Raw genomic sequence first — 22388 nt, forward strand, 5'->3', positions numbered from 1 at the left:
CTGGTGTCCACCTCCCCCTCACAACCAGGCATCCGCAGCCCCTCCCACTGCCCCCACCCCCTTGGGGGGCAGCTGGGGCCAGCCCACTGCTGCAGCTCTGGTGGGACTGAGGTGCAGAAAGGCCCTGCAAGTCGTCGTGCCACCCGTGCACTGGAGAGATGAGCGCGTCTTTAATTCACGTTTGCCCGAGAGCTGCTTCCCCTCATACAGAGATGAGATCAGCGTGGCTGGGAAGCAGAGTTGGGAATGGGGCCTCTGACCCCACTGGAGGCGACTGACGGGGCAGGAGGGGCGCCTCCTTCTGGCCATCCCACTCCAGGCTTGGGGCCCTGACTTCCCCTGGCGGAGACCAGGCTGACCAAGGCCCCAGGGCGGGGCCCAGGGCCCTCCGTCCATCTGGACACACAGCCAAGTCCAGCATGTCCGCTCAGGCCCCTGTGGCCGTGCCCTCAGCAGGGTGGGTGCAGGTCCCCATCAGAAAGCCTCTTGCCTGGTGCCCTCACGGGGGCCCGTACAAGTCGGCCAGCCGGGCAAAGCGGGGCCCCCAGTCCCAGAGGCGGCCGTAGTCCTGGTCCTCGTCCTCCAGGCTGGACAGGATGGAGCTCAGTGTCCCCGCCACGGAACCGTCCCCCTCGTAGTCGTAAATGAGAGCCGTGTCGTAGGGTGGGACAGTGGGGTCACCGTCCACGGCCTCTAAGCCCTGTGGAGAGGCCTGGGGCTCAGGACCAGCACGCGCCGGCCAAGTGCCCTCCGCCACCGGCTCGGCTGAGGCCTGGCCCCAGGAGACGGGTTGGAGGCAAGGTTCTCTCTGGGCGACTCTCCTTCCTTGGCAAGAACCACCACCCGTCTGTCCAACCCCAGAGCGATGCCTCAGGCTTGTGGGGTGGGGGAACGGGGTACGGGGCACCCCTGGGGCACCTGCCTCGTGGATGAAGTCAGCGATGTCAGAGGGGCTGGTGGGCAGCACACGGGGGGCCTGGGGGTGCGCTCGGCTGAACGGGGCGTCTCTGCGCAGAGAAGGCCGTCCCAGGGGGGCGCCCAGGGCCGCCAGCTCTGCTGGGTGGCGCAGCTGGTCCATGTCGTAGGCGTCCTGAGGAGGGATGGAGCGCGTGGGGGTGAGCCGCAGCCATCGCGGGTCGGGAGGCGGCTGGCCAGCTGGGGCCCCTGGGGAGCCCCCTCAGCACGTGTAAGCCACCCCGGCCCCTCACCTGGTCCTCCTCCCCGCCCCCCTGCTCATCGTAGTTGAGGATGTTGTCCCGAAGGTCGTCCTGCAGCCCGTGCAGAAGCTTCTTGTCACACGACTGCTGCCGGCACCGCGCCAGGAGGGCCACCAGCAGGGCCAGCACTGGGGTGGGGGAGGGGGCGGAGGTCGGTGTGGGGCGGGGCCAGGCGGGCGGGCGGGCGGGGGTGGGGCGGGGCTGCCAGGTGGCGCGGGGCGGGCGCGGGGATGTGCAGGCGCGGGCACTCACAGAGCAGCAGGATGACGCTGGCCAGCATGATGACCAGGGCGCCCAGGCTGATGCCCGCGCCACCCGCCCGCAGCGCGGCGGCCCCTGGCAGGCAGGCGCCGTCCAGGCCGCAGCGGCACACGCTCACGTTCAGGGGCTGCTCGCGCTGCTGGGGCGGCTGTCCGGAGTCCTGCAGCAGCAGGCTAAGGCGGTGCAGCCCCTCCCGGACCCGGAGCCTCGGCCGCAGGCGCGCGTGGCTCACTGCGGAGGGTGCTGGCGGTCAGCAGGGGCCGGGGGCGGCCATGCCCCTCCGCGCCTGTGCTTCGGCAGCCGGCTGGGCGGGGATCCTGAGAGGCTAGGCCTCGGTTCCCCACCCGTCCCCTGTGTACGATAACTGATCCCTGCGGGCCCGAGGATGCAGTGCACTGAGGTGGGAACCAGTGGGGACCTGCCCCCGGCTCGGGACCCCCAGGGCCGTGGGGCGAGCTCACCGTTAACCTGGCTGAGGCTCCAGTTCCGGGCCAGCTCTGGGAGCCTGGGGCTCAGCTGGAAGTGGAAGGGGGCCCCGTGGGGGGGCAGGTCCTCATCCGTGGCCCCCAAGAGAAGGCCGGGGCCCTGGTCTGGCATGCTGCACAGGCTGCCCCACGGTGGGGACAGTTCAGGGGCGTGGTCGTTGACCTCCAGGATCTCAACGGACAGGGTCCCTGTGGCCGTGCTGGGTGGGGAGGCTGCAAGCAGGAGAGGCCTGGTGGGCCCCTTGCCCCTGCAGAGCCCCCGCCCACCCCTGAAGTCTGCTCGGTGGAGCGCCCGCTCTCAGCCCTTGGGCGGCAGCAGGGGCCCCGGCCAGGGTCAGGGAGCCCTGGAACCCGGGCCGAGCTCCACACTCACCATCATCCCGGGCCAGGATGATGGCCCTGTACCAGCCGTCCTTGAGGAAGGGGGATGCAGGGCTGAGCACGCGCTGGGTCTGGACCCGGCCGGTGGCCCCGTCCACTTGCAGCCAGTCTTCAGGGTCATAGTCCTTGGAGTAGCTGTTGGCGAGGAGGGGAGGAGGGCACAGGGTGGCCCTGAGCCGGAGCCGGACCCCCGAGGTGTGCTCACGTGTAGACGCGCACACACGCACACATACACAGGCCTTTAAGGATAGTCCTTCCACAGCCCTAAGCTGGTATTTTCCATCCCAATCAACAGATGAAAAAACTGAGGCTCGGGGAGGGCAGGTGAGCCGCCCAGGGCCCCGTGGCCACTGAGTGACAGCCAGGATTCAACGGTCGGCACCGTGTTGACAGACACGGGTACATAGGGTCAGGGCAGGGGGTGAAATCCAAGACAGTAACAGCCAGTCCTGTGGGACCAACGGCTCCCTGGAACAGACAGGGCCGGATGCTCAGAGGCTAGCCAACACAGACGGGCCATGTCAGTGTGCGCCAGATGCACCCCGGTCCTGCCTACAGGACGAGGTCATGTGAACACACACACACACACACACACACACACACACACGGTACTTGAGAGCCCCTGGGCTCTTGGTGATGCACACAGGTGAGCCCTCTGCCCTCTGACCAGGGCCCTGATGGGGACCCTCCGGGCACAGGGCTCAGTACCCTTAGCTGTGCCTCTACCCTGGCTGGGAGGCGGAGTGGGGCTGTGAGTTCCCCCTGCTCACCCCGGGGCCCCCACCTGAGCCTCTGCGGCTGCTGGGTGTCGGGGTCTCGGGCAGAGAAGGTGGCCACGGGGGTTCCTGGGGCCGCCCCCTCGGCCAGGCTGGTCCGCAGTGGGTTCTCCTGGAACACGGGCGCCTCGTTGACGTCCCGCACCTGCACGCGGACCCTGGCCTGGCCGCGCGCGGCCCTGGGGGCAGCTGCCTGCAGGGGAGCCTCGTTCCGCACCGCCACTTTGAGGTCATACCGCTCCCGGCTCTCAAAGTCCAGGGGCTGTAGGGGAAGCAGGGCGGCCGCCCGTCAGGACCCCGGACCCCTCCCCCCATTCAGGGAACCCAGAGGCAGCCGCGGCCTGGAGAGGCCTCTTCTGGGCTGTCCTCAGAGCCCCTTCTTTCCTTCTGCTTATAGCCTCGGGAAAACAAAAATCATGCACGACAAAAAGGCACAAAAACTAATGTAAAAATGACGGCTACTCATCACGCAAACATATGTGTTGGGTGTTCTGAGGTCAGTTTCCCGTCCCCTGGCCGGGCATCCTCCTCAATGCCTCAGGCAGACACTCACCTGGGCCTTGCTAAGAAGGTATGTGGTGGACGTGGTTGAACTGACCTGTACAATCAGCTGACTTTACACAAAGAAGATGGTCCTGAAGAACCTGGGTGGGTCTCATCTGTGGGTGAGAGTCTCTGAGAGCAAACCTGAGGTTGCCCTGGGGAAGAAGGGATCCCACCTCCAGATGCAGCCTCAGCTCCTGACTTTGCAGCCTGTCGCAGCCCTGCAGACTCTGGACTCGCCAGCAGCCTGCACGACGGCCGGCGTGAGCCAGTCTCCGGCAATAAAGCTCTTCCTGTGTTGAGAGCTCATCTGCATCTCTCTGCACGTGTATGCACGTGTGTGTATGCACGGGTGTATGTGTGCACCTGTGTGCGCAGGTGTGTGCCCATGTATGTGTGCACACGTGTCTCCTGCTGGTTTTGTCCCTGGTCTCAGGTTGGCCAACACGTGAGGTCTGTATTTGTGCATGCTGATCACATACTTTAAGTGGCAAGACTCTGGAAGTAACATGTGGGCTTGCCCCCTCCTTCCAGCCCCGTCCCCCGTGGTCAGCGTGGCCCGAGCCCACAGTCCTAGCGTTCTTGGTCCCCTTGGCTCCCCTCCTAAGGATGCACAGAGGGTCCAAACGGGGTCCCAGGGTGTGAGGAGAGGCACCCTCCGCAGCTCACCTTCACCACAGACAGCACGCCCTCGTTGGTCCTGGGGTCGGTGCGGATGGCGAACTGCCCGTCAGGGTTGCCCTCCAGGATGGTGAACCTGGCCACCCAGTTGGGGGAGCCGGGCAGGTCCCGGTCCTCTACCTCAAGCCGCCCCACGTCCACTCCGCTGACGGCCTCCGTGGCCTCCAGGAAGAACTGTGGGAACTCGGCCCCGTTACCCACGGGTGGGCGGGGGACGGTCCCCTGCGGGCTCACCCTCCCACTGCCCACCCATGAGGAGTCCAGGGCACCAGGAGCCCCCTCCCAGTCTCGGCCATGTGCTGGGCACATCTTCCCCGGAAGGCAGGGCCGCCGCTCCCTCCCACCCAGGAAGGCTTAGGGACAGGTCACACCCCAGGGTCTTGGGGGCTTCCCTCCAGGGCCCTCCAGCTCCTGACACGCTCACAGCCCCCCCATGCTGGCCTCCGGCAGGGTATCCTGCACGATCCACACAGGATGCCTCCTCTGATCACCTAGCCTCCCTCCCACCAGAAGCCTCAGGATCGGGGGGAGGTCAGCCCTGAGCAGCGGCCGGTGGAGGTGAGGACGGTGGCAGCACCTGATCCCTGGTGAACTCAGGGGCGTTGTCATTGACATCCTCCAGTGTGATGATGGCCGAGGCAGTGGCGGTGAGGCCGTCTCCAGACATGTCCGCCACCTGCAGGGTCAGATTGTACACGGCGACCACCTAGGAGCACAGTGACACGGGGTCAGGAGACCCAGGTGGAGAGCAGGGCAGGGCTGGTCAGCCACCTTAGGGCCTGAGGGCAGGGCAGGCAGACCCCAGGAGGCTCCAGCACCTGTCCTGCTCCCAAGCTCTGGGGCGAAACAGGCTGCCTAGCCTCTCAGGGTCCGACGGCACCGCTGTGAACCCCAGACTCTGCCCCAGCCTGTGAGTGGGCAAGAGGTCAGTTGCCGAGTCGGATAAGCACTTATGGGGCACCTGCTGCACTGGGGTGTGAGCTCCCTGCCCGGGGGAGCCAGGTGCAGCTGCCGAGAGAGGGGACAGAAATCAACTAACGCAGTGAGTGGCCCTGGGGAAACCAAGGAGGGCTTCCTGGAGGTGAGGTGCCAATGCCACACAGAAGCCCGGCAGCCAGGGGCCCCACAGGGAAAGAGCGGGCACGGCCGGCCGGAGGGCGACTGTTTCTCTGCAGCATGCGTGGTCGCTGTGGGCCCACCCCAGGCCGAGGAGCCCTACTGCTCTGCAGGCAACAGGGTGGGGGAGGTCTCCGGCAGAAAACACGCTGAGGGCCCCTCACACCGTCTCTGGACTGAACCGCACAACCACCCGCGGGGCAGGTCTGCCGGAGCCCAGGGCCACGGAGTGTCCGCGGCACTCGGACCCCTCGTCTGGGGGCTGCCCTGCCTCAGCTGTCAGGGTGCGGCTGCGTGGCCTCACCTCACGGTCCAGGCCCACTTGCACCGTGCGGATCTCCCCCGTGTGCGGGTCGATGCTGAAGAGCTGGGGGCCGCCCTGCTCCAGAATGGAGTATCGCAAGGCCGCGTTGTCCGTCTCCGGGTCGTCCGCATCCGTGGCCTCAGCCCTGGTCACGTAGGTGCCTGGGAAAGGCGGGGACATGTGGGGGTGACGCCCACGGGTGCCAGGGCGCGTCGCCCGCTCCCCTGCGGCCTGCCGCACCAGGTCCAGGCCCCCGATCAGCCTTGCATGTGCAAGCGTCCCGGCGTCCTGGCTCGTGTCGCTTGTGGGGATGAGGTCGGGTGCCCGGTGCACACAGCTGACACCTGTCTCCTACAGAACCCCGAGACAGACCAGGCGACCCCCCGGGGAATCAGCCCCAGGTGGAGCGAAGCAGCGCCCAGGGCCGCACCTGCGCTCTGGGGCAAACAAGGCCCTGAATCTCAGGAGAGAAGGGCCTCCGCAGGGGTCCTGGAGGCGCCTCAGCACCTGTGCCCACCTGTTTTCTGGAGCAATTCAGGTCTGACCGCCCCTCCCCCCACCGGCCCAGATCAGGTGTACTAAAAGTTATCCCGGTGAGGTGGACCAGCCTCGGGCCACCCGAGGAGCTGGCATCCCCCACCCCCACCTGTGACTGGGCTCATCCCAGCCCCTCCTGGGCCCTGACGGGTCAGCTGAGTGTCATGCTGGTGTCTGATGAACGGTAGTGACCCGGCCACTGACCCAGCCTTAGAAGGTGGGAAGCTACCTTAGCAGGTAACTCCTGGCATGATGCTGGACCCCAGGCTAAAGCCGAAAAGAATGTTTAGAATAGGCACCCTGCCACGGGGGTGCAGGCGAGCGCTTCCAAAAGCACCTGCCAGGCTCTCTATGACTGAGCAAGTGCGCAGACTCCTGGGGCGACTGGAGCCCGGCTTCTCGCCATCAGAGAAGAGGACCCAAAAGGAACCCTGCAGAGCTGGATCGGAAGTGGAGGTGCCAGAGAGGACTCGAGACTTGTGATGAAGGTAGAGAGACATGTGAACACAGCTGTGAGAGAGCACGCGCACACACACGCACGTCTGTATGCATGTGAGCTTATTTCCCAGCTCCGGCTGCTGAAAGGGCCTGGGCCGGTTTGATGAGCTTCTGATCGACCATATCTGGGACGATTTGAGCTTCAAAACAACGGTGCAAAGAATCATAACCCACTGAATGAAGCAAGACTCCATAAGTGCAGACAGATACATGTGAACAAAACACATACGAGACAGGCTGGGACCTGGGACCCTTTGCTGCAGGGCTTGCGCCTGGACACACGTCTCCTCGAGCTCCAGAATACAAAGAAACTACAAGGGGCTAAAAATAACTATGCACGTAGCAGTTAGAGCAAGTTCTGGACGAGATACAAAGAGACTAAAAAGCCCAATTGCCACTTCTGAAGAGCAAAAACGGGCCGGGAGCAAAAGCAGGGTACTTGTGCGTGCCCCGCGCACACACCGCCACCGAAGGTGGTGCATGTGGGTGTGCAGCTTTCCCAGCACCATTTGCTGAGGAGACTGCCCTCTCCACGTTGCTTGGTCCTGGCATCCTGTGTAAAATCACCTGCCCGTGGATGTGAGGTTTATTCTTGGGCTCTCTATTCGGTTCCATTGGTCTATGTGTCTATGTGTCTGTCTTGAAGGCAGCTGCACACCGATTACTGTACCTTTGGAGAAAGTTTTGAAATCAGGAAGTGTGTCCGCCAGCTTTGTTCTTTTCCAGGATGGTTTTGGCTATTCAGGGTCCCTTGAGATTTTATAGGAATTTTAGAATGAGTTTTCTGTTTACGGCAGACCACCTAAGCCACCCCTCCGGCCTGATCCCTGGACACACCCCTACCCTCACCCCATATAAGGAACAAGCTCGCCCCCCTTCAGGAGCAAGCTAGCAAGGGAACCTGTTTCTTGTTCTCACTCCCCACTGCTGCAGCAGGGGCCCCAATAAAGCCTTGCCTGAATTTCTTGTCTGGCCTTTGATCGATTTCTATTGATTAAGGAGGCCAAGAGCCCTGGTGGGTAACACATACACACATATATTCATAAATAGGGGTACTGAAAGTCCTAACATCTAATAGAAAGCCAAGTGATGACGAAGAAGAAACAATGAATTAGAACAACACCGGATGCAGGCAAGAGCCGCCAGGGGTGCTAATGCTGCTGGGTGGCAGCTTGAAAGGTAGCAGGATACCTGCACGGTCTCAAAGGGTCTCCCACAAAACACCTATTAATTACAAAGGGAAAAGGAGAAAAACCAGAGTGGAGAAGCCTGGCGGACACCCCCTGAACTACAGACCCAAATCGGCATCTCCAGGAACGGGATGTTCATGCCTCCTGAGGGGGCTCCAGCCACACAGACCCACGCAATCATCACAACAACTGCCTAAATGCCCCAGGATGTCAGTGTCGTGACCAAGGCGGTGAAAGACTTTCACAATGAAAACTACAAAAGATCAGTGAAAGAAATTGAGAAAACACAAATAAATGGACAGACCATGTTCATGGCTTGGAAGACTTGTTGCTAAGATGTCAGTACCGCTCAGAGCGACCTACAGATTCAGTGCAATCCCTATCAAAATCTTAAGGACAGTTTCTTTATATAAACAGAAAAATCATTTTAAAATTCCTATAAGATCTCAAGGGACCCTGAAGAGCCAAAACAATCCTGGAAAACAACAAAGCTGGAGGACACACTTCCTGATTTCAAAACTTTCTGAAAAAAGTACAGCAATCAGTGTGCACCTGCCCTCAAGATAGACACATAGACCAATGGAACCGAAGAGAGAGCCCAAGAATAAACCTCACATCCACGGGCAGGTGATTTTACACAGGATGCCAGGACCATTCAACGTGGAGAGGGCAGTCTCCTCAGCAAATGGTGCTGGGAAAGACATCCACATGCAGAAAGTTGGAGCTGGACCCGTAATTATTTAACAGCATATACAAAAATCAACTCAAAGTGGATCAAACCTAAGTGTACAACGTAAAACTATGAAACTCTTAGAAGAAAACACAGGGCAAAAGCTTCATGACACTGGTAATGTCACGAAGGTAATGATTTCTTGGATATGACACCGAAGGCACAGGCAACAACAACAAAAATAGACAAACCGGACTTCATGAACATTTAAAAATGCATCAAGAGACACTATCAACAGAGTAAAAAGACAACCCACGAAATGGGAGAAAATATTTGCAAATCATATATCTGATAAGGGATTAATATCCAGGATATATAGAGAACCCGTAAAACTCAACCAGAAAAAAAACCAACAAGCAACTCAATTCAAAAATGGGCAAGGGATTTGAACAGTCTTTTCTCCAAAGAAGATATACAAGTGGTCAATATGCACATGAACAAACGCTCGACATGGCTAATCATTAGGGAAATGCAGATGAGAACCACGAGATACCCCCTCACACCCATTAGGATGGCTGTTAACAACAACAATAAAACAAAACAAAACAAAAAGCAACAGGCGCTGGTGAGGACGTGGAGAAACTGGGACCCTCCTACACTGCTGGTGGGGATGTAAAATGGTGCGGCCACTGTGGAAAACACCATGGAGGATCCTCAAAATATTAAAAATAGGGACTTCCCTGGTGGCACAGCGGTTAAGAACCCGCCTGCCAATGCAGGGGACACGGGTTCGAGCCCTGGTCCAGGAAGATCCCACATGCCGCGGAGCAACTAAGCCCGTGCGCCACAACTACTGAGCCCACGACCCACAACTACTGAAGCCCGCGCACCTAGAGCCCGTGCTCCACAACGAGAAGCCACCACAATGAGAAGCCGCACACTGCAACGAAGAGTAGCCCCCGCTCACTGCAACTAAAGAAAGCCCGTGTGCAGCAACGAAGACCCAACGCAGCCAAAAATAAATAAATAAATAAAATAATTTTTAAAAATTGAAAATAGAACTACCATTTGATCTAGCAGCCCCACTTCTGGGTACATACCCAAAGGAATTGAAAGCAGGGTCTCAAAGACATATTTGTACCCCCATGTTCACTGCGGCACTATTCACAACAGCTAAAAAGTGAAAGCAACCCAAGGGTCCACTGAAGAATAAACAGATAAACAAAATGTGGTATAGACATCCAATAGAGTATTATTCAGCCTTGAAAAGGAAGGTGATTCTGACACGGGCTCCCACATTGATGAGCCCTGAGGACAGGATGATCAGTGAAATCAGCCAGACACAGGAGGACAAATACTACATGATTCCACTCATTCGCAGTCAAACCGTAGAGACAAGAAGTAGACAGTGCGTGCCAGGTGCTGGAGGGGGAAATGGGGAGCTAGTGTTTAATGGGGACAGAGCTCCAGTTTGGGAAAATGAGAAAATGCTACGGGTGCTGGCGGTGGCTGCGCGACGTGAACGGGCTTAGAACCAGCGACCCGAACACTTAGAGGTGGTTAAGGTGCTGAATTCTGTTATTTGTATTTTGCCACAGTAAAATTTGGCGAAACAGCAGTCAGTGTCATGAACACCTAGCGGCTGAGGACCCGTCCCCAGTGAGGGGGCGTGAGCAGGTGGGGGCCTCAGTCCTGCCACCACGACGAGAACGAAGGGGAATCAAGATCACACCTGTGTGAGCCCGTCAGATGGTGACGCGCAGGCGACCTGACACCCCCGAGTCCAGGCTGTGACCCCCCAGGAGGTGCACACATTGGGGCTCCCCGGTGGAGCAGGTGCAGCGACCCCCTGGAAGCAGGAAGAGGGGCCGAGACTGGCACAGCTGCTGGCGGTCCCTGGGTGCCCACACGGGGGTCTGTGCCCTTTCCCAGGCGCCCACTGAGTGCTCCCAGGGAAGGCGGGGCGGGAGGAGACCCGGGAGGGCCCCTCGGCTCAGGCCACAGGGTGGCCGTGGCGTGGGGAAGGCCACTGGTGGTCCACAATCACAGGGTGAGGGTGGGGCTGCTGGGCTGGAGGGATGGCGCTTCGCCTTTGGGGGAGGAGCAGGGACCCCGAAGGAGCCCCACCCCAGGGGCTCAGGGACCACCTACGACCGAGACCGCCCACCCCCCAGCACCCCAGGAGCCCTGCCAGATAGCACGCAAGGGTTGTCACCCTGCTAGGGGCCCCTCTGCGTGCAGGGCTGTGCTGCCGTGGCGGGAACGCAGAGAGGCCCCCGGGAGCTGAGCTCAAGCAGCGGCAGAGGCTAGGCCCGTCCCCTCTCCCCACAGTGGGCCGGCCCCCAGCCCTCCTGTGCTCTTACACACAGAGCAAGAGGGAAAAGCTCCACCTCAGTGGTTAAACAGCCAACAGAACCAGATGTACGGCCAACCAGACACTTGGGCTTTTATCTGACAGAACTGAAGCAACCACCCTCCGTGTGCAAGAGGCCGTAAAGGAAAAGGTGGACGGCATGCAGGAACAGACAAGGCTCGGACAAGAGGCAGGGGCTGTGGGCAGAGGCAGGACCTCCTTTGCTGTAAAAGGCTTGACTGGGCAGCTGAAGCTGAACAGGCGTGCAAGTGAGACGTCACTATGTGTTAGTGTTAACCCCCTGACTCTGAAGTTACACCGAGTCACTGGTGTGCTCTGAAGGCCTCCGGTCTGCCACCAGCCTGGGATCTGACCAGAGCCCCGGGGACCAGGTGGGGAGGGGAAGGATCGCTGTCTGGAATGTCTGTCCTGCCTGGAACAGAATCAGGCCAGCAAGTCTGCCCTGTGAGGACTCAGAAGGGACAGAGGGTCAGCGGTTCCTGCACTCAGTGTGGAATTAATAAGCAGTGAGAGGCAGTGACTGATAATGGGCAGGGGGGGTCGCCTCTCGGGGATGAAGGAGACAGAGGTGTTGATTGCACAACACTGTGAATGTGCTAAATGCTACTGAAAAGTTTGTTTCAAAGTGGTTAATTTTATGTTATGTGAATGTCACCTCTATTTAGAAGGAGGAGGGGGGAGGAGGAGGAGGGAGGAGGGAGGGGGGAGGAGGGGGAGGGGAGAGCAACAGAAACCACCAGAGCTTTGCCATCCAGGAATCCTCTCTGAACTCTGGAAGATTTGGGGGTTGACATGTATATTGCAATGGGAAGAGGCTTGAGTCGACTTGTGGAAATTCCCTCCGTCCTGTTGACTGTTTACGTGTTTTTAGACTCTCCGAAGGACCTCTGAAGCTCTTGCTGAAGGGAAACCCTGGACTTCTGACCTACCCAGCGCCCTTCGCGAAGCTCCCTGCCCCACGGGAACCCACCCGGCTCACCTGGGACGGCGCCCTCCAGCACCTGGCCAGTGAACACCTCCTGCCTGAAGACGGGCCGGTTGTCGTTCTGGTCCACAACCACGATCTCCAGGTCCGTGGGCTCCTCCAGGGTGGACCCCCCCAGGTCCAGAGCGAAGGCCCTGAGCTGGTCAAGCAGAGAGCAGGGGATGGCACTGTGGCCCCCACGAGGGCAAGAGCGGCAGTGAGCGCAGACTCTGTGTCCTGCCGGAAACAGGTGAGAAGCGGCACGGGGACGGGGCAGTGCCGGGCCGGTGGGACTTCCCTCAAGGGGAGCCTGGGTTCTCCCAGCAGGCAGGGCGGCCACCACGCTCCCCCTCTTGCCGTGGCCACCAGGAAGCCCACAGCTATGTTTCGAGCGTGGCTGAAGCAATGCTCTTCCTAGCGCTCCTGGTCCCTCTCCCTTTTTCTGTGAACAGTTTTGGCTGCTTTTGAAGTTTCCTTTCCTCTCCACACGTGAAATTTTAACTTCAACCATCTCCTGTCCCTTTGGAGAACAGACTTGGTACAACTTCCAGGGCAAACACACCCTCTAACTCTCTGTGTAAGGGAACCAAGAGCTGGTTCTCAAAGTCTGAGGGAGACTCAGGGCACATGAAAGGCAAAGGCTGAAGCCCCCTCCCCGGGGCAAGTCTGAACAACATCTTAGGGAGGCCAGGCTGGGAGGCCGATCATCTGTCTGTAGGGGACTCAGGCGAGTTCCAGGCTCCCCTCCTCGGCCCCTTGCTCACCCCCGCCCGCTGCCCTTTCTCTCACACCCGACGATCCCGAGGCCTCCAATGGGCAGATCCCATCCCACCTCCCCTGCCACCCCACCCTGACAGTCACGGGGCAGCTGCCACTGGGGGTGGCCAGTTCCGTGGGACGCCTCACGGCACCCCGTCCTCACCACACATAGCAGGCTCGGGGGAGAACCGGCCACACCAGGGTCTGGTGTTGCTTTCCTGGGCAGGACCCAGCGTTCAGTCGGCTCACGCACCTGCCGAACGAGCCTGTGATCCTGAACACCTGCTTCCCTGGGCAGCCGGGCCCAAATCCCACCCCTGCCCCCCAGTTAAGGATGCTGGGTTTTGCTGGTGGAGGTGTGGCCATGGCCTCCTGAGGGGAGGGGAGGGGGAGGGGAGGGGAGGGGGAGGGGAGGGGAGGGGAGGGGGAGGGCAGGGCGGGGCCTACCCTGAAGCGGTCTGTCTTCTCACGGTCCAGCATGGCATTCAGGGACACCTTCCCCGTGAACTTGTCTATGGAGAAGACCCCCCGGGGCTCTTCGTCCACGCCGGGCCCCTGGATGCTGTAGATGACGCTGCCCAGCTGCTGCTTGTCCGACTTGATCTGTGGGGCAGGTAGTGGGCTGGGGAGGTGCCCCAGGGGAGGGGTCTCCCCTCTCTGCAGCCCTCGGCCCCTCCCCCAGCTGGGATGGGGTCACGCAGCCTGTGGCCCCAGGGGTGTCCCCGTCCTAAAGCACACGGCTCTGGGGCCCCTCTCGGCCCCTCACCTGCACCAGGGGGAAGGGCAGGCGCTTGTGGTTCTCGGACACGCTGATGGGAGGGATGACCCAGGCTCTCCGCACGCGGCCCGGTGCCGGCACCCGGCGCCAGGGGTACAGGGTATGGGGCCTCCTCAGCCCGGGGACCCCCACTGACAGGCACAGGCTCTGCAACAAAGGAAAACCTCCGTCACCACCACAGCAGCGCCCAGAGCTCCCCCACCGGGGCCGGGACGTCCCCTCCCTGACTGCCAAGCCCTCCGTTGTGCGGCCCGGGGAGGTTCGGGCGCCAGGACTTGGGGGGCATGGGGTGCTCAGGGGGACAGAAGGCAGCCTGGCTCCCGGGGGGGAGGTGGGTTGAAGAGGACGGACAGCTGGGCTGGGCTGGGGGCAGTGGGGGGGAACACGCGGCCATCCCAGGCCTCCTCGTGACTTGAACTCTTGAGGGCTGGTCGAGGTTGACCAGGCCAGCGCTTTTGTCCTAAGGGGCCCAGAGAGGGGGGCCACCTGGGGGGCCAGAGCGCCCACCCCTCCCACACCCAGGGCAGCTGTTCACACGGCAGGTCTCCTCTGCCAGGCTGGGGAGGGGGACACTCCACACGCCTCTGGGAATCAGGCGGTGGGGCTGTCTGTCCCAGGGTGGCTTTGTGGAAATGAAACGTAGCTGAGCTCCCAGCTCCCCTCCCCCTGCGGCAGCTGCCCGTGGGGTTGGGACGGGCCCGCCCCGCTGCCTCTGCCTCTAGGGACCGGCGGGGTGGGCCGTGTGCGGCTGTGAGGCTGAGGGGCCGGCGGGGAGGACGCGGCAGCTGGAGTGTTCTGGGCTCTCGCAGCCACCCCGGTCCCCCAGAGCCCATCCCCAGCCTGTGCTGTTTTTCTCCCAGAACCGTGGAACCAGGTGTGACCGTCTCACCAACACTTCAGTACCTGGAACCCGGGACGCTCTCTCCGGCTCCGCACGCCCAGAGGACAGGGGCGCCCTGTGTGCAATGTCCCCGAAGCCCAGCGCTCGGGGCCTGTGGGGCTGCAGAGGCAGGACGCAGTGCGGCACAGCCGTGTCCCCGCGACGCTACCCCACAGGCGGGGCCAGGGATATGCACCCCCTGCCCTGCCACCACCCGCTGAGCTGAGCTCTGGGCTCAGCACCGAGGCTAGTCAGGAACATGGCAGGGGGCAGGGCGCCCGCCGTGCCGAAACCCTCCCCAGACCCACTGTCAGCTCGTCCCCCCCCCACTCCTCAGACCGGGAAACTGAGGCGCAGAGAAGAAAGCCACCTGGCGGGGTGAGGGCAGAGCTGGCGGCAGCCCCAACAAACACCCAGAGTCTCCTGGGACAGCCCTGGTTTAAACACGTGGTCTCCGTATCCCGCGCCTTGATCGGGCAGTGGCTGGTCTAAGTGTGGGCTCAGGCACTGTGGCCGGCTGGGCGTGGAGGCACTGGGGCCCTCTGTGCTCATGAGTGGGGCCGACGCTGGGGCACCCTTGGAGGGTACAGAGCCTGGCTGGACTTGGATAAGGGCTGCCAGGGCCCAGGGCGGGGGCAGGGATGCTACTGGGACCCGGCTCGGCTCGGCTATAGGAGAACGTGAGCAACGCGCCTTCCACGGCCGTTATGACCCCCCCAATCCCCCTGCGTTTGCAGCTGCCCCCTGCCCAGCCGCCTCCAAATCCAAGGCCGGGCGGCGGCGGGAGATGCAGGGGAGCTGCTCCTGCCAGGCCCTTCCCCAGAGCTCTGCGCTGTCGGATTGGCCCTGGGCCCTACGGGGGGGGGCTTCCTCCCCCTCCCACGGCCCTTCCCCTCCTCGACCCCTCGACCCCGCCCCCCCGGTCCCCCGACTTCTGCTGAGGTTTCCATCCCTTTCCCTGTCGCGGTCGGTAGAGGGACCAGGCCTGGGCTGGTGGCCTCAGGGAAGGGGGGCATGGTGACTGGTGGGTGGGGGGACTTGTGGGGCAGGGGAGGGAGGAGATGCCCCTCAGCCAGGAGGCTGCTCTTCTGGGCAACCTCTGGCCTGTGCCCCCCTGCACGGCCTCCCTGTTCTGCCCCCCCGGGTCCCTGTACACTTTGCTGACAGAACTGCACTGGCATCCAAACTAAAGTCAGCTTCCCTGGGGGGCCCCGGGCCACCTCCCCGGTTCCCAGTCCTCGTCCTGCCACCGCACTTGAAACGCCAGGGGCCTGGGGTCCAGGTAGCCGCACACCCGGCTCGGAGAAAGGGCCCCAAGCTCCCCGTGGCCCGACAGATGGCAGCACTGCCGCCAAGCCTCCCGGGCAGCTGGCTTCTCACCAAGACGGCCCAGCACAGGCCAGCGTGGTGTTCCCGCCAAGCGGAGACCTGCCGGCCTTTGTCACAGGCTCGGGGGGGATAGCGTCTGTTTCCTGGGCATCTTGGGGCAGCAGCTCCCTTGCCCCCTCCCCCCGCCCCTCCCCCCGCCCCTCTCAACCCCCAGGGAGCGGCAGGGCCAGGCAGCCACAGGTCCACCAGCGCCGAACCTCCATCGCAGGGAGCGTTTCCGTGATGCCCGGTGACACAGAGGCACCGCCCTGACCCCAGCAGCGGGGGAGGGACAGCCTGCAGGGGCTCCCGGGCCTCAGGCTCTTGGAGGGGCACTGGGGGACACGCTTTGCCCTGTCCGTACCTGGGCCGGCCCCTCCGCCCCTGCAGCCCCCCACCGAGCCTCCGGCTGCCCGCCCCCTGCCAGCAGCTTTGCTGACACTCCAGGACGCCCACCGGCTCGGCACAGGGCATGTGGCCGGGGTGGAGTCTGGGAGTCCTAGGCCCCAGACTCTCCACGGCCCAAGGTCACGAGGTCAGCAGAAGCCGCAGAGCCTTGGCAGGGGCCCCTCGCCCAGATCAGAGGCTGCAGTAGGTGGGGTGGCCAGACTGGGCTAAAGCCGACTTCCGGCTCTCGGGACGCTTCTCGGTTTGTCCTTTGTCCTCCCGCCAGCCCCTTCCCAGAAGACGCAGGTGGCCGGGGAAGGCCTGGGAATCACAGGACACTGGAGCCGGGACGGGGCCACGTGCACAGAGCCGCGGACGTTGAGCGCACATGGCTCGCAAACGCTGTCACCCTCGCCTCCCCCGCACCACACAGAACCAGCGGGCGTCAGGGACCCACTTCTCCCAGTGGGTGCCCGGTGGCACCCCCATGCTCACCCTCCACCGCTCCCTTAGCCAAGAGCCTGAGAGAACAGCCTGGAAGCCCTGGAGACGCCGGGCCACTGCCCCCTCGCTGTGGGCCCAGCCCCGGCCTCCAGCCCCACGGCTGCCGAGTAAGAGAGCTCCCCGTCTGGTTCGGAGCTCGTGGGGCCCAGCTGCGCGGTGAGTACCCTACAAACCCACTGCAGGGGCAGGAGTGGCCTCACCCACCCCAGACCCAGGCAAGGGCCAGGGTGGGTGACACGGTCTAGCTGCAGGCCACGGCGGGCAAGGCCCTGAGCCCGAGAGCGGCTGGCCACCTCCTCCCGACATGCTTCCTTCCGGGTGCCTCGCTGGCCTCTGGGCAGTTCCTGTCCCCTGGCACCTGTGACGGCGCCTCCTCCCCTTCAGGCCCCCGCAGTGGGGCTGGGCTACTTCACCACCGGCTGGGGCTTCCAGACTTGACTCATCATGAGAACCAACCAAGGTCAGTAAAAAATATGGATTCCACCAGTTTACCCCAGGCCTACTGAGTTAGAACTCCCAGGGGGTCCCAAAGCCCCCAAGTGATTCTTGGGAACATCTGGGAATCAAGGCAGGCACAGGGCTGAGAGGCGGGACTTGAGGGTCACACAGCCCTGACCTGGCTCCCACCCCACCCCTCGGAGGCTCTGCGTGTGGGGTGGTTCTGGGGCGCACGGTGGATGCACCCCACCATCAACTGTTCAGAAGCGATCAAGTGCCTGAGCCCTGGAGGGAATGCCTGCCGCCCTTGCCCTCTGCAGGGGTCTGTCCTGCCTGGGGGCCTGGGGGCAGCCCGCAGAGCTCTCTGCTTCTCTCCACCAGCCCTCGGTGGGTTCGGAACAAAGAATTACGAGGCACGGCCCCGTCTCCTGGGAAGAAAGCTGATGGCTCACCTGCCCTGGGTAGAGATGCTGGTGACCAGGGCGGCCGGGGGACCGCGGGGAGAGCCTGCTTCAGCTCCTGGCACTACAGCCTCTAGTGGCCCCTGTGAGTGGCGGGCAGGAGACCCGTGTGCATCTCCCATCTCCCTGCAATCGGGCAACCCTTACACGACTCGGAGGCCGCCACGGCTGGGGAAGGGGCTCTGGGGCTCTGCTGAGCCCTGTGGCCTCTGGGAGGAAGCCTCAGCCACACTCCTGGCGGCTTTGCAAGCCGTGAAGACCCCCTGAGGCAACGGGAAAGTCCTGGAGCAGGACGGTCCCCACGGCAGACACGCACGGTCTTCTCCAGAACAGGCAGGGGAGTCAGCCTCACATCGGTGTGACAGTAACCGGGGCCGCGGAGGGGAGCCAGATCGGGGCGCTGTCCTCTCAAGGTGGGCAGGACAGCCGGGAGCACGGTGCCTGCCCCAGTCAGCGGGGAGGGGAGGGGGGGAGGCTGGAGAAAACAGCTGTCCCTTCGCCTCGCCATCCTCGTCCCTCCTCTGAAGCCCGCAACAGCTGGAGGGGGACTCAGGGGAGAGCCGCAGGGGCCCCTCTGGGCCAGGCAGACAGCTGCGTCCATTCCTGGCATGCCTGATGCCTGCCGGGCCATCCAGCAACAGGGTGGCCTGGATTCCAGCGGGGGTGGGGAAGGGGCTCAGGCCTGGGGAGCTTGTGGGGCCTCTCCCTCAGCCCAAGCAAACCCCACCCACGTTCCCCCAGGCTCCAGGCCTCCCACCTGCTTCCTGGAATCTGAGGGACCCAGGCCCGGAAGTGATGTTGGAGGGGTGACCCCACACGTGAGTGCACGGGCAGTGATGTGGCTCAGTGGAGCCGGACGCAGGCTTGGGGCCCCTTCCAGCAGCACGTGGGTCTGCCATCTGGGCCCCCCACCCGCAGGCAGGGTGGGGTCCCAGTGTAGGCCCAGCTACTGGGGACACCGTGGGGCACAGGTGAGGGGCCGATAGAGGCCAGTTCCGAAAAGACACACGCTAAGCCCCCTGCCTGAGATTTCAGGGGACACAAGGGAGGGCTGAGCCTCACCCGAGGCCACCAAGCAGAAGACGGGCCTGTGCGGAGTCTGGTCAACAGGCCCCCACCCCAGGGGCCCACCCGAGACAGCCCTGCTGGGGGGCTCCCGCAGGTGGAGGAAGGTGTGTCCGGGAAGTGGCTGCAGGACCCATGTGTCTGGACAGGAGAGGACAAAAGTCTGAAAGCTGAGCTGGATGGGGGAGGGCCGTGCGAGGTCCTGACAAAGACATATGTCAGCCAGTCCCGAAGTCGCTCCCCTCACACCGGAGCTAATTTGAGCCGCGGGGAGTGCGGGAACATGAGTGGCCAGGCCCGTTGGCTGGTCCCCCAGCGCCACCAGAATTCCCGCAGTCCCCAGCTGTCTGGGAGCGGGCGCATTGGGCATGACCCTGGGGGAGGGGAGAGGCATCTGAGAGGGATCTACTGCCCTCCCCCACAGCAGAGTCCCCCTGGGGCCTGGTCAAAGGATGACAGCCCCAGACCCAGGAGTGGGCCTCCAAGGACATGCCACCTGATGCGGGGCAGGGGCAGGAATAGTGGGGGCGTTACAGGCTGGAGCCTTCTGGAGCACATGGGGGCATCCAGGCCCTGGGGTGGGGGCAGAGAGCCCGCTGCCCCGGGTGGGCGCCCAGCAGCAGGCCGACGGGCACAGGCCGTGGGCCCACAGCCTCGCTCTGGGTCGGCTGGACATGGCAGTGGGGAGCGGCCGGCACCGTCTCCATGGGGGTCAGTGAAGGCCCAGAGGCGGGGGTGTGGGTAGCTGGGGCGGGGGGCGGAGGCCAGCTGCTCGAGGGGCCGGCTGGCGGCACCTAGTGAGCTGCCAGGGGCTGAAACCCGAGCTGGCAAGCCGGAGCTGGGGGGCTGCGGGAGTGCGGGGGGACGCTCACCAGCGTCCGGCGCTGCGTGATGGGTCTGGAAGTGTAGCAGTGAGTGATGAATCGTGGGCGCAGGGCAACGCCTGTGCTCATCGCCCGTCAGGTGTAAGAGGCCTGAGGCCGTCCTCCTGGCCCTCACCAGTGACCCCGGCTCAGCCCGGTCCCCCGAAGCCCGTAGACCACTGAGGCCACACGCTCCACTCCTGGCCCCAGCCTAGCGCCTGCCCAGCAGCCAAGGGCCGAGAGGACGTGGTCCCACCCACCCCGGGGTGCCCGTGTGGCGAGTGGGGCGGCCTGTGTCTCCGGCCGCCCGTCCTGCTGCCACCAGGGAGACCAGGGCCCAGGGGGAGGCACGGAGGGCAGCCGCTGTGCGTGCCGGGCACAGGGCTCCCCAGGGAGAGGGGGTTTCTGGAGGGCAGAGCCCACAGCTGCCCCTGCCGGCCGGACACACGGGGGCTCGGACTCCACCCAACTAGACTAAGCAGAATCACCTGCCAGCTCACGGGGGGGGGGGGGGGGTCCCTAGGGACCAGGCCTCCAGGCTTTCCCAGCGCGGGGTGCTCCTGCCGCCCCCTCTCCCTCGCCTCCCGCAAGACTGAACACTCCCAGACCCCAGCAGGGCTGAGGGGCGCACCTCCGGAGTGCGGGCCCGCCTTCTGGGTGCTCTCCTGGCCGTCCCCGAACTTGGCTCCCCGTCCGGTCCAGCGGAGGCGGCTACACTCCCCCCTGGACAGGGCTGCCCCACGCAGAACCCTCGGCTCTCGGGCCAGGGGCTGAAACCCGAGCTGGCGAGCCGGAGCTGGGGGGCTGCGGGAGTGAGGGGGGGACGCTCACCAGGCGGCCAGAGCCAGTGGTCCCGAGGCCGGGACGCCCCACTCTAAGACGCCGGCGCTCAGTGCAGGGGCCAGAAACCCCCGGGCAGCGCCCGTGCCTTACCTGGGCCAGCAGCCCGAGGGCGAGGAGGAGCGCGGCGTCCATGGCCCGGCGGCGGGCAGCGGGCCGAGTGTCCGGCGGCGGGAGCGACGCCTTCTGCTGGGACAGGACCCGGCTGAGTGACAGCACAAGTGTGCGGGGCGGGCCTGGCGAGGGAGTGATAACGAACGTGTGCGGGGGCGAGGCTGGGCGGGGCGTGGGGCTGAGTGACAGCACGTGTGCGGGGCGGGGCGTGGGGGCTGAGTTACAGCACGTGTGCGGGGCTGGGGGTGGCTGAGTGACAGCACATGGGCGGGGCGGGGGGGGTGCGGCTGAGTTACAGCACGTGTGTGGGGCGGGGCCTGGGGCTGACTGACAGCATGTGTCCCGGGCGGAGCAGGGGTCGGGCACTGTCCCAGGCTGGATGCGCGGCTCCGGGAAGGAAGCTGTCAGAAAGGCAGCGGTGGGTGAGGGCTGGGGACTAGGGTGGATTCCCTCATTCATTCTGAGCACCAGGCACACTGCTGCCTCAGGGCCTTTGCACCGGCAGTGCCCTCGCCATGACTGCCCGTCCGGCTCTCCCCAGGGCCAGCCGCTCGCTGCCTTGAGGGCTTGGATCACGTTTGCCGTGTTCCTTTACTGTCTCCTGCTCTGGGGTGGGGCTCCCCAGGGCAGGTTGTCCGCTGCTGACCCCCAGGGCTAGCACACAGGAAGGACAGGCACAGACCTGGCCCCGTGCCCAGCTCTACTCGCCCCTTCCTTCCTCCTCGGTTGGCAGTTACTTGGTTGGTAACTACCTGGTGGAAGGGGGAGGCTATCTCTTCCCTCCAAGCCCCTGCACTCCTGGGCGGCCTGTGGCTCAGAACCAGGGGAGGGCGGGGAGCGAGGGGGGGCCCTGCGGACCTCGAGCCGTCTTCTGGGCAGGGAAGTGGGGAGTGTCCTCTCCGGGAACCGGTCTTCTCTGCAGCAGGAGCAGGCACGGGGGCCTCTCCTCTCCTCTCCTCTCCAGATTGCGGGGCAGCTGAGCAGGTGCGGCACCATCTGCGCCCTAGGCCTGCTTGGAAGGAGGCCAGGCTGCCGGGGGTAGGGGTGAGGGCAGGGGCTCTGGCAGTGACTGTGTCCCTGGTACTCACCGCTCCAAGGTGGGGGTGGGGGGCAGGAGACCCTTCCAGCTGCAGGCTCTGAGGCCCTGGGGCTGAGCAGTTCCTGGAGGCCACCGCCCTGCCTCTGAGGTCGGACTCCAAACCCGGGTGGAGGAGCCCTCTGAATGTTTTTGGGTTTCTGCCCCTGGAACGGGTAGAGGGTGAAGTAGACGGGGGCGGAGCTCAGCGTCCGAGTCCCCCTGGCCAACCTCAGGCACCCTCTCCTCCCACTAGGCCATCCCTCCTCTCGGCCATCTGTGTCCCCCTCAACAACCTCCCGGGTGCGGGGGTGCTCCAAGGGGAAGGGTAAGCTGGGTCTGGTCACGGGGGAGCCCTGGGAGCAGGAGGGGTCCCTGGAGGAGGGGCGTGGTCCCCAGGCTGGTTAGGACCCCCCACGGCCCCGCCCCTGGGTCTCATGCCCCGGCAGCCGGGGCTGGGGCCTGGGATCCAGTCTGGCTCTGGGCCCTGCGCAGGAAGTTCTCTCCGCTGACCTCTTGTGTCTGAGCCCCGAGGTCCCGTCCGGCGCTGGTCCACCCCAGGCTGCAAGGGTCAGTTGGCCTTCCTTGCCTTTGGACCGGCTCCTCCAGCAGAGCCCTTTTTCCTGGTGGACTCAGGGTGACCGACCCTCCAGGCGCCCCCTCCCCTTACCAGGCCGCCAACCCCAGGGTTCAACCCTTCACCACCAGCGGACCCTCCCTCGGGTCCTGTGCGAGTGGGAGGGGCCTGAGGTGCGGGTCCCCCCACCCAGCGCAGTGGGGCCATGACCGCCCCTCCGTGGGTGGCCTCCTCTGTCTCTGGTGGGACACGGTTGGGTACCTGTGAGCTGGGAGGAGGGCA

At 63.7% G+C, this 22388-nt stretch overlaps 1 protein-coding gene across 2 annotated transcripts; it reads right to left on the reverse strand.

Annotated features, from left to right (window-relative positions):
- Window positions 1-151: 151 nt before the first annotated feature.
- Window positions 152-20591, reverse strand: CDH15 (cadherin 15). 2 transcript variants are annotated; one of them, XM_082367470.1, is made up of 14 exons: window positions 20434-20590; window positions 13523-13681; window positions 13204-13359; window positions 12013-12157; window positions 5765-5925; window positions 4922-5050; window positions 4333-4518; window positions 3129-3382; window positions 2337-2479; window positions 1940-2176; window positions 1470-1709; window positions 1209-1345; window positions 923-1090; window positions 152-700 (listed from the first exon to the last, which is right to left on the reverse strand). In XM_082367470.1, exons 1-14 carry the CDS (start codon window positions 20473-20475, stop codon window positions 500-502), a joined length of 2358 nt encoding a protein of 785 aa, XP_082223596.1. In that variant the 5' UTR covers window positions 20476-20590; the 3' UTR covers window positions 152-499. The 2 variants fall into 2 exon arrangements, with proteins under 2 accessions (XP_082223596.1, XP_082223597.1); XM_082367471.1 differs by lacking the exon at window positions 1470-1709 and having other exon boundaries at window positions 20434-20591.
- Window positions 20592-22388: the final 1797 nt, after the last annotated feature.

The sequence above is a fragment of the Balaenoptera borealis genome, assembly GCF_965194805.1.
Source record: "Balaenoptera borealis genome assembly, chromosome: 19".
NCBI lineage: Eukaryota > Metazoa > Chordata > Mammalia > Artiodactyla > Balaenopteridae > Balaenoptera > Balaenoptera borealis.

Coding starts and splice junctions, on each gene's coding strand:
- CDH15 (XM_082367470.1), bottom strand. CDS start 20,475: ATGGACGCCGCGCTCCTCCTCGCCCTCGGGCTGCTGGCCCAG. Junction 12,158..13,203: donor AGAAGACAGACCGCTTCAGG/GTAGGCCCCGCC, acceptor CTGCTTGACCAG/CTCAGGGCCTTCGCTCTGGA. Junction 1,710..1,939: donor GAGCCTCAGCCAGGTTAACG/GTGAGCTCGCCC, acceptor CACCCTCCGCAG/TGAGCCACGCGCGCCTGCGG.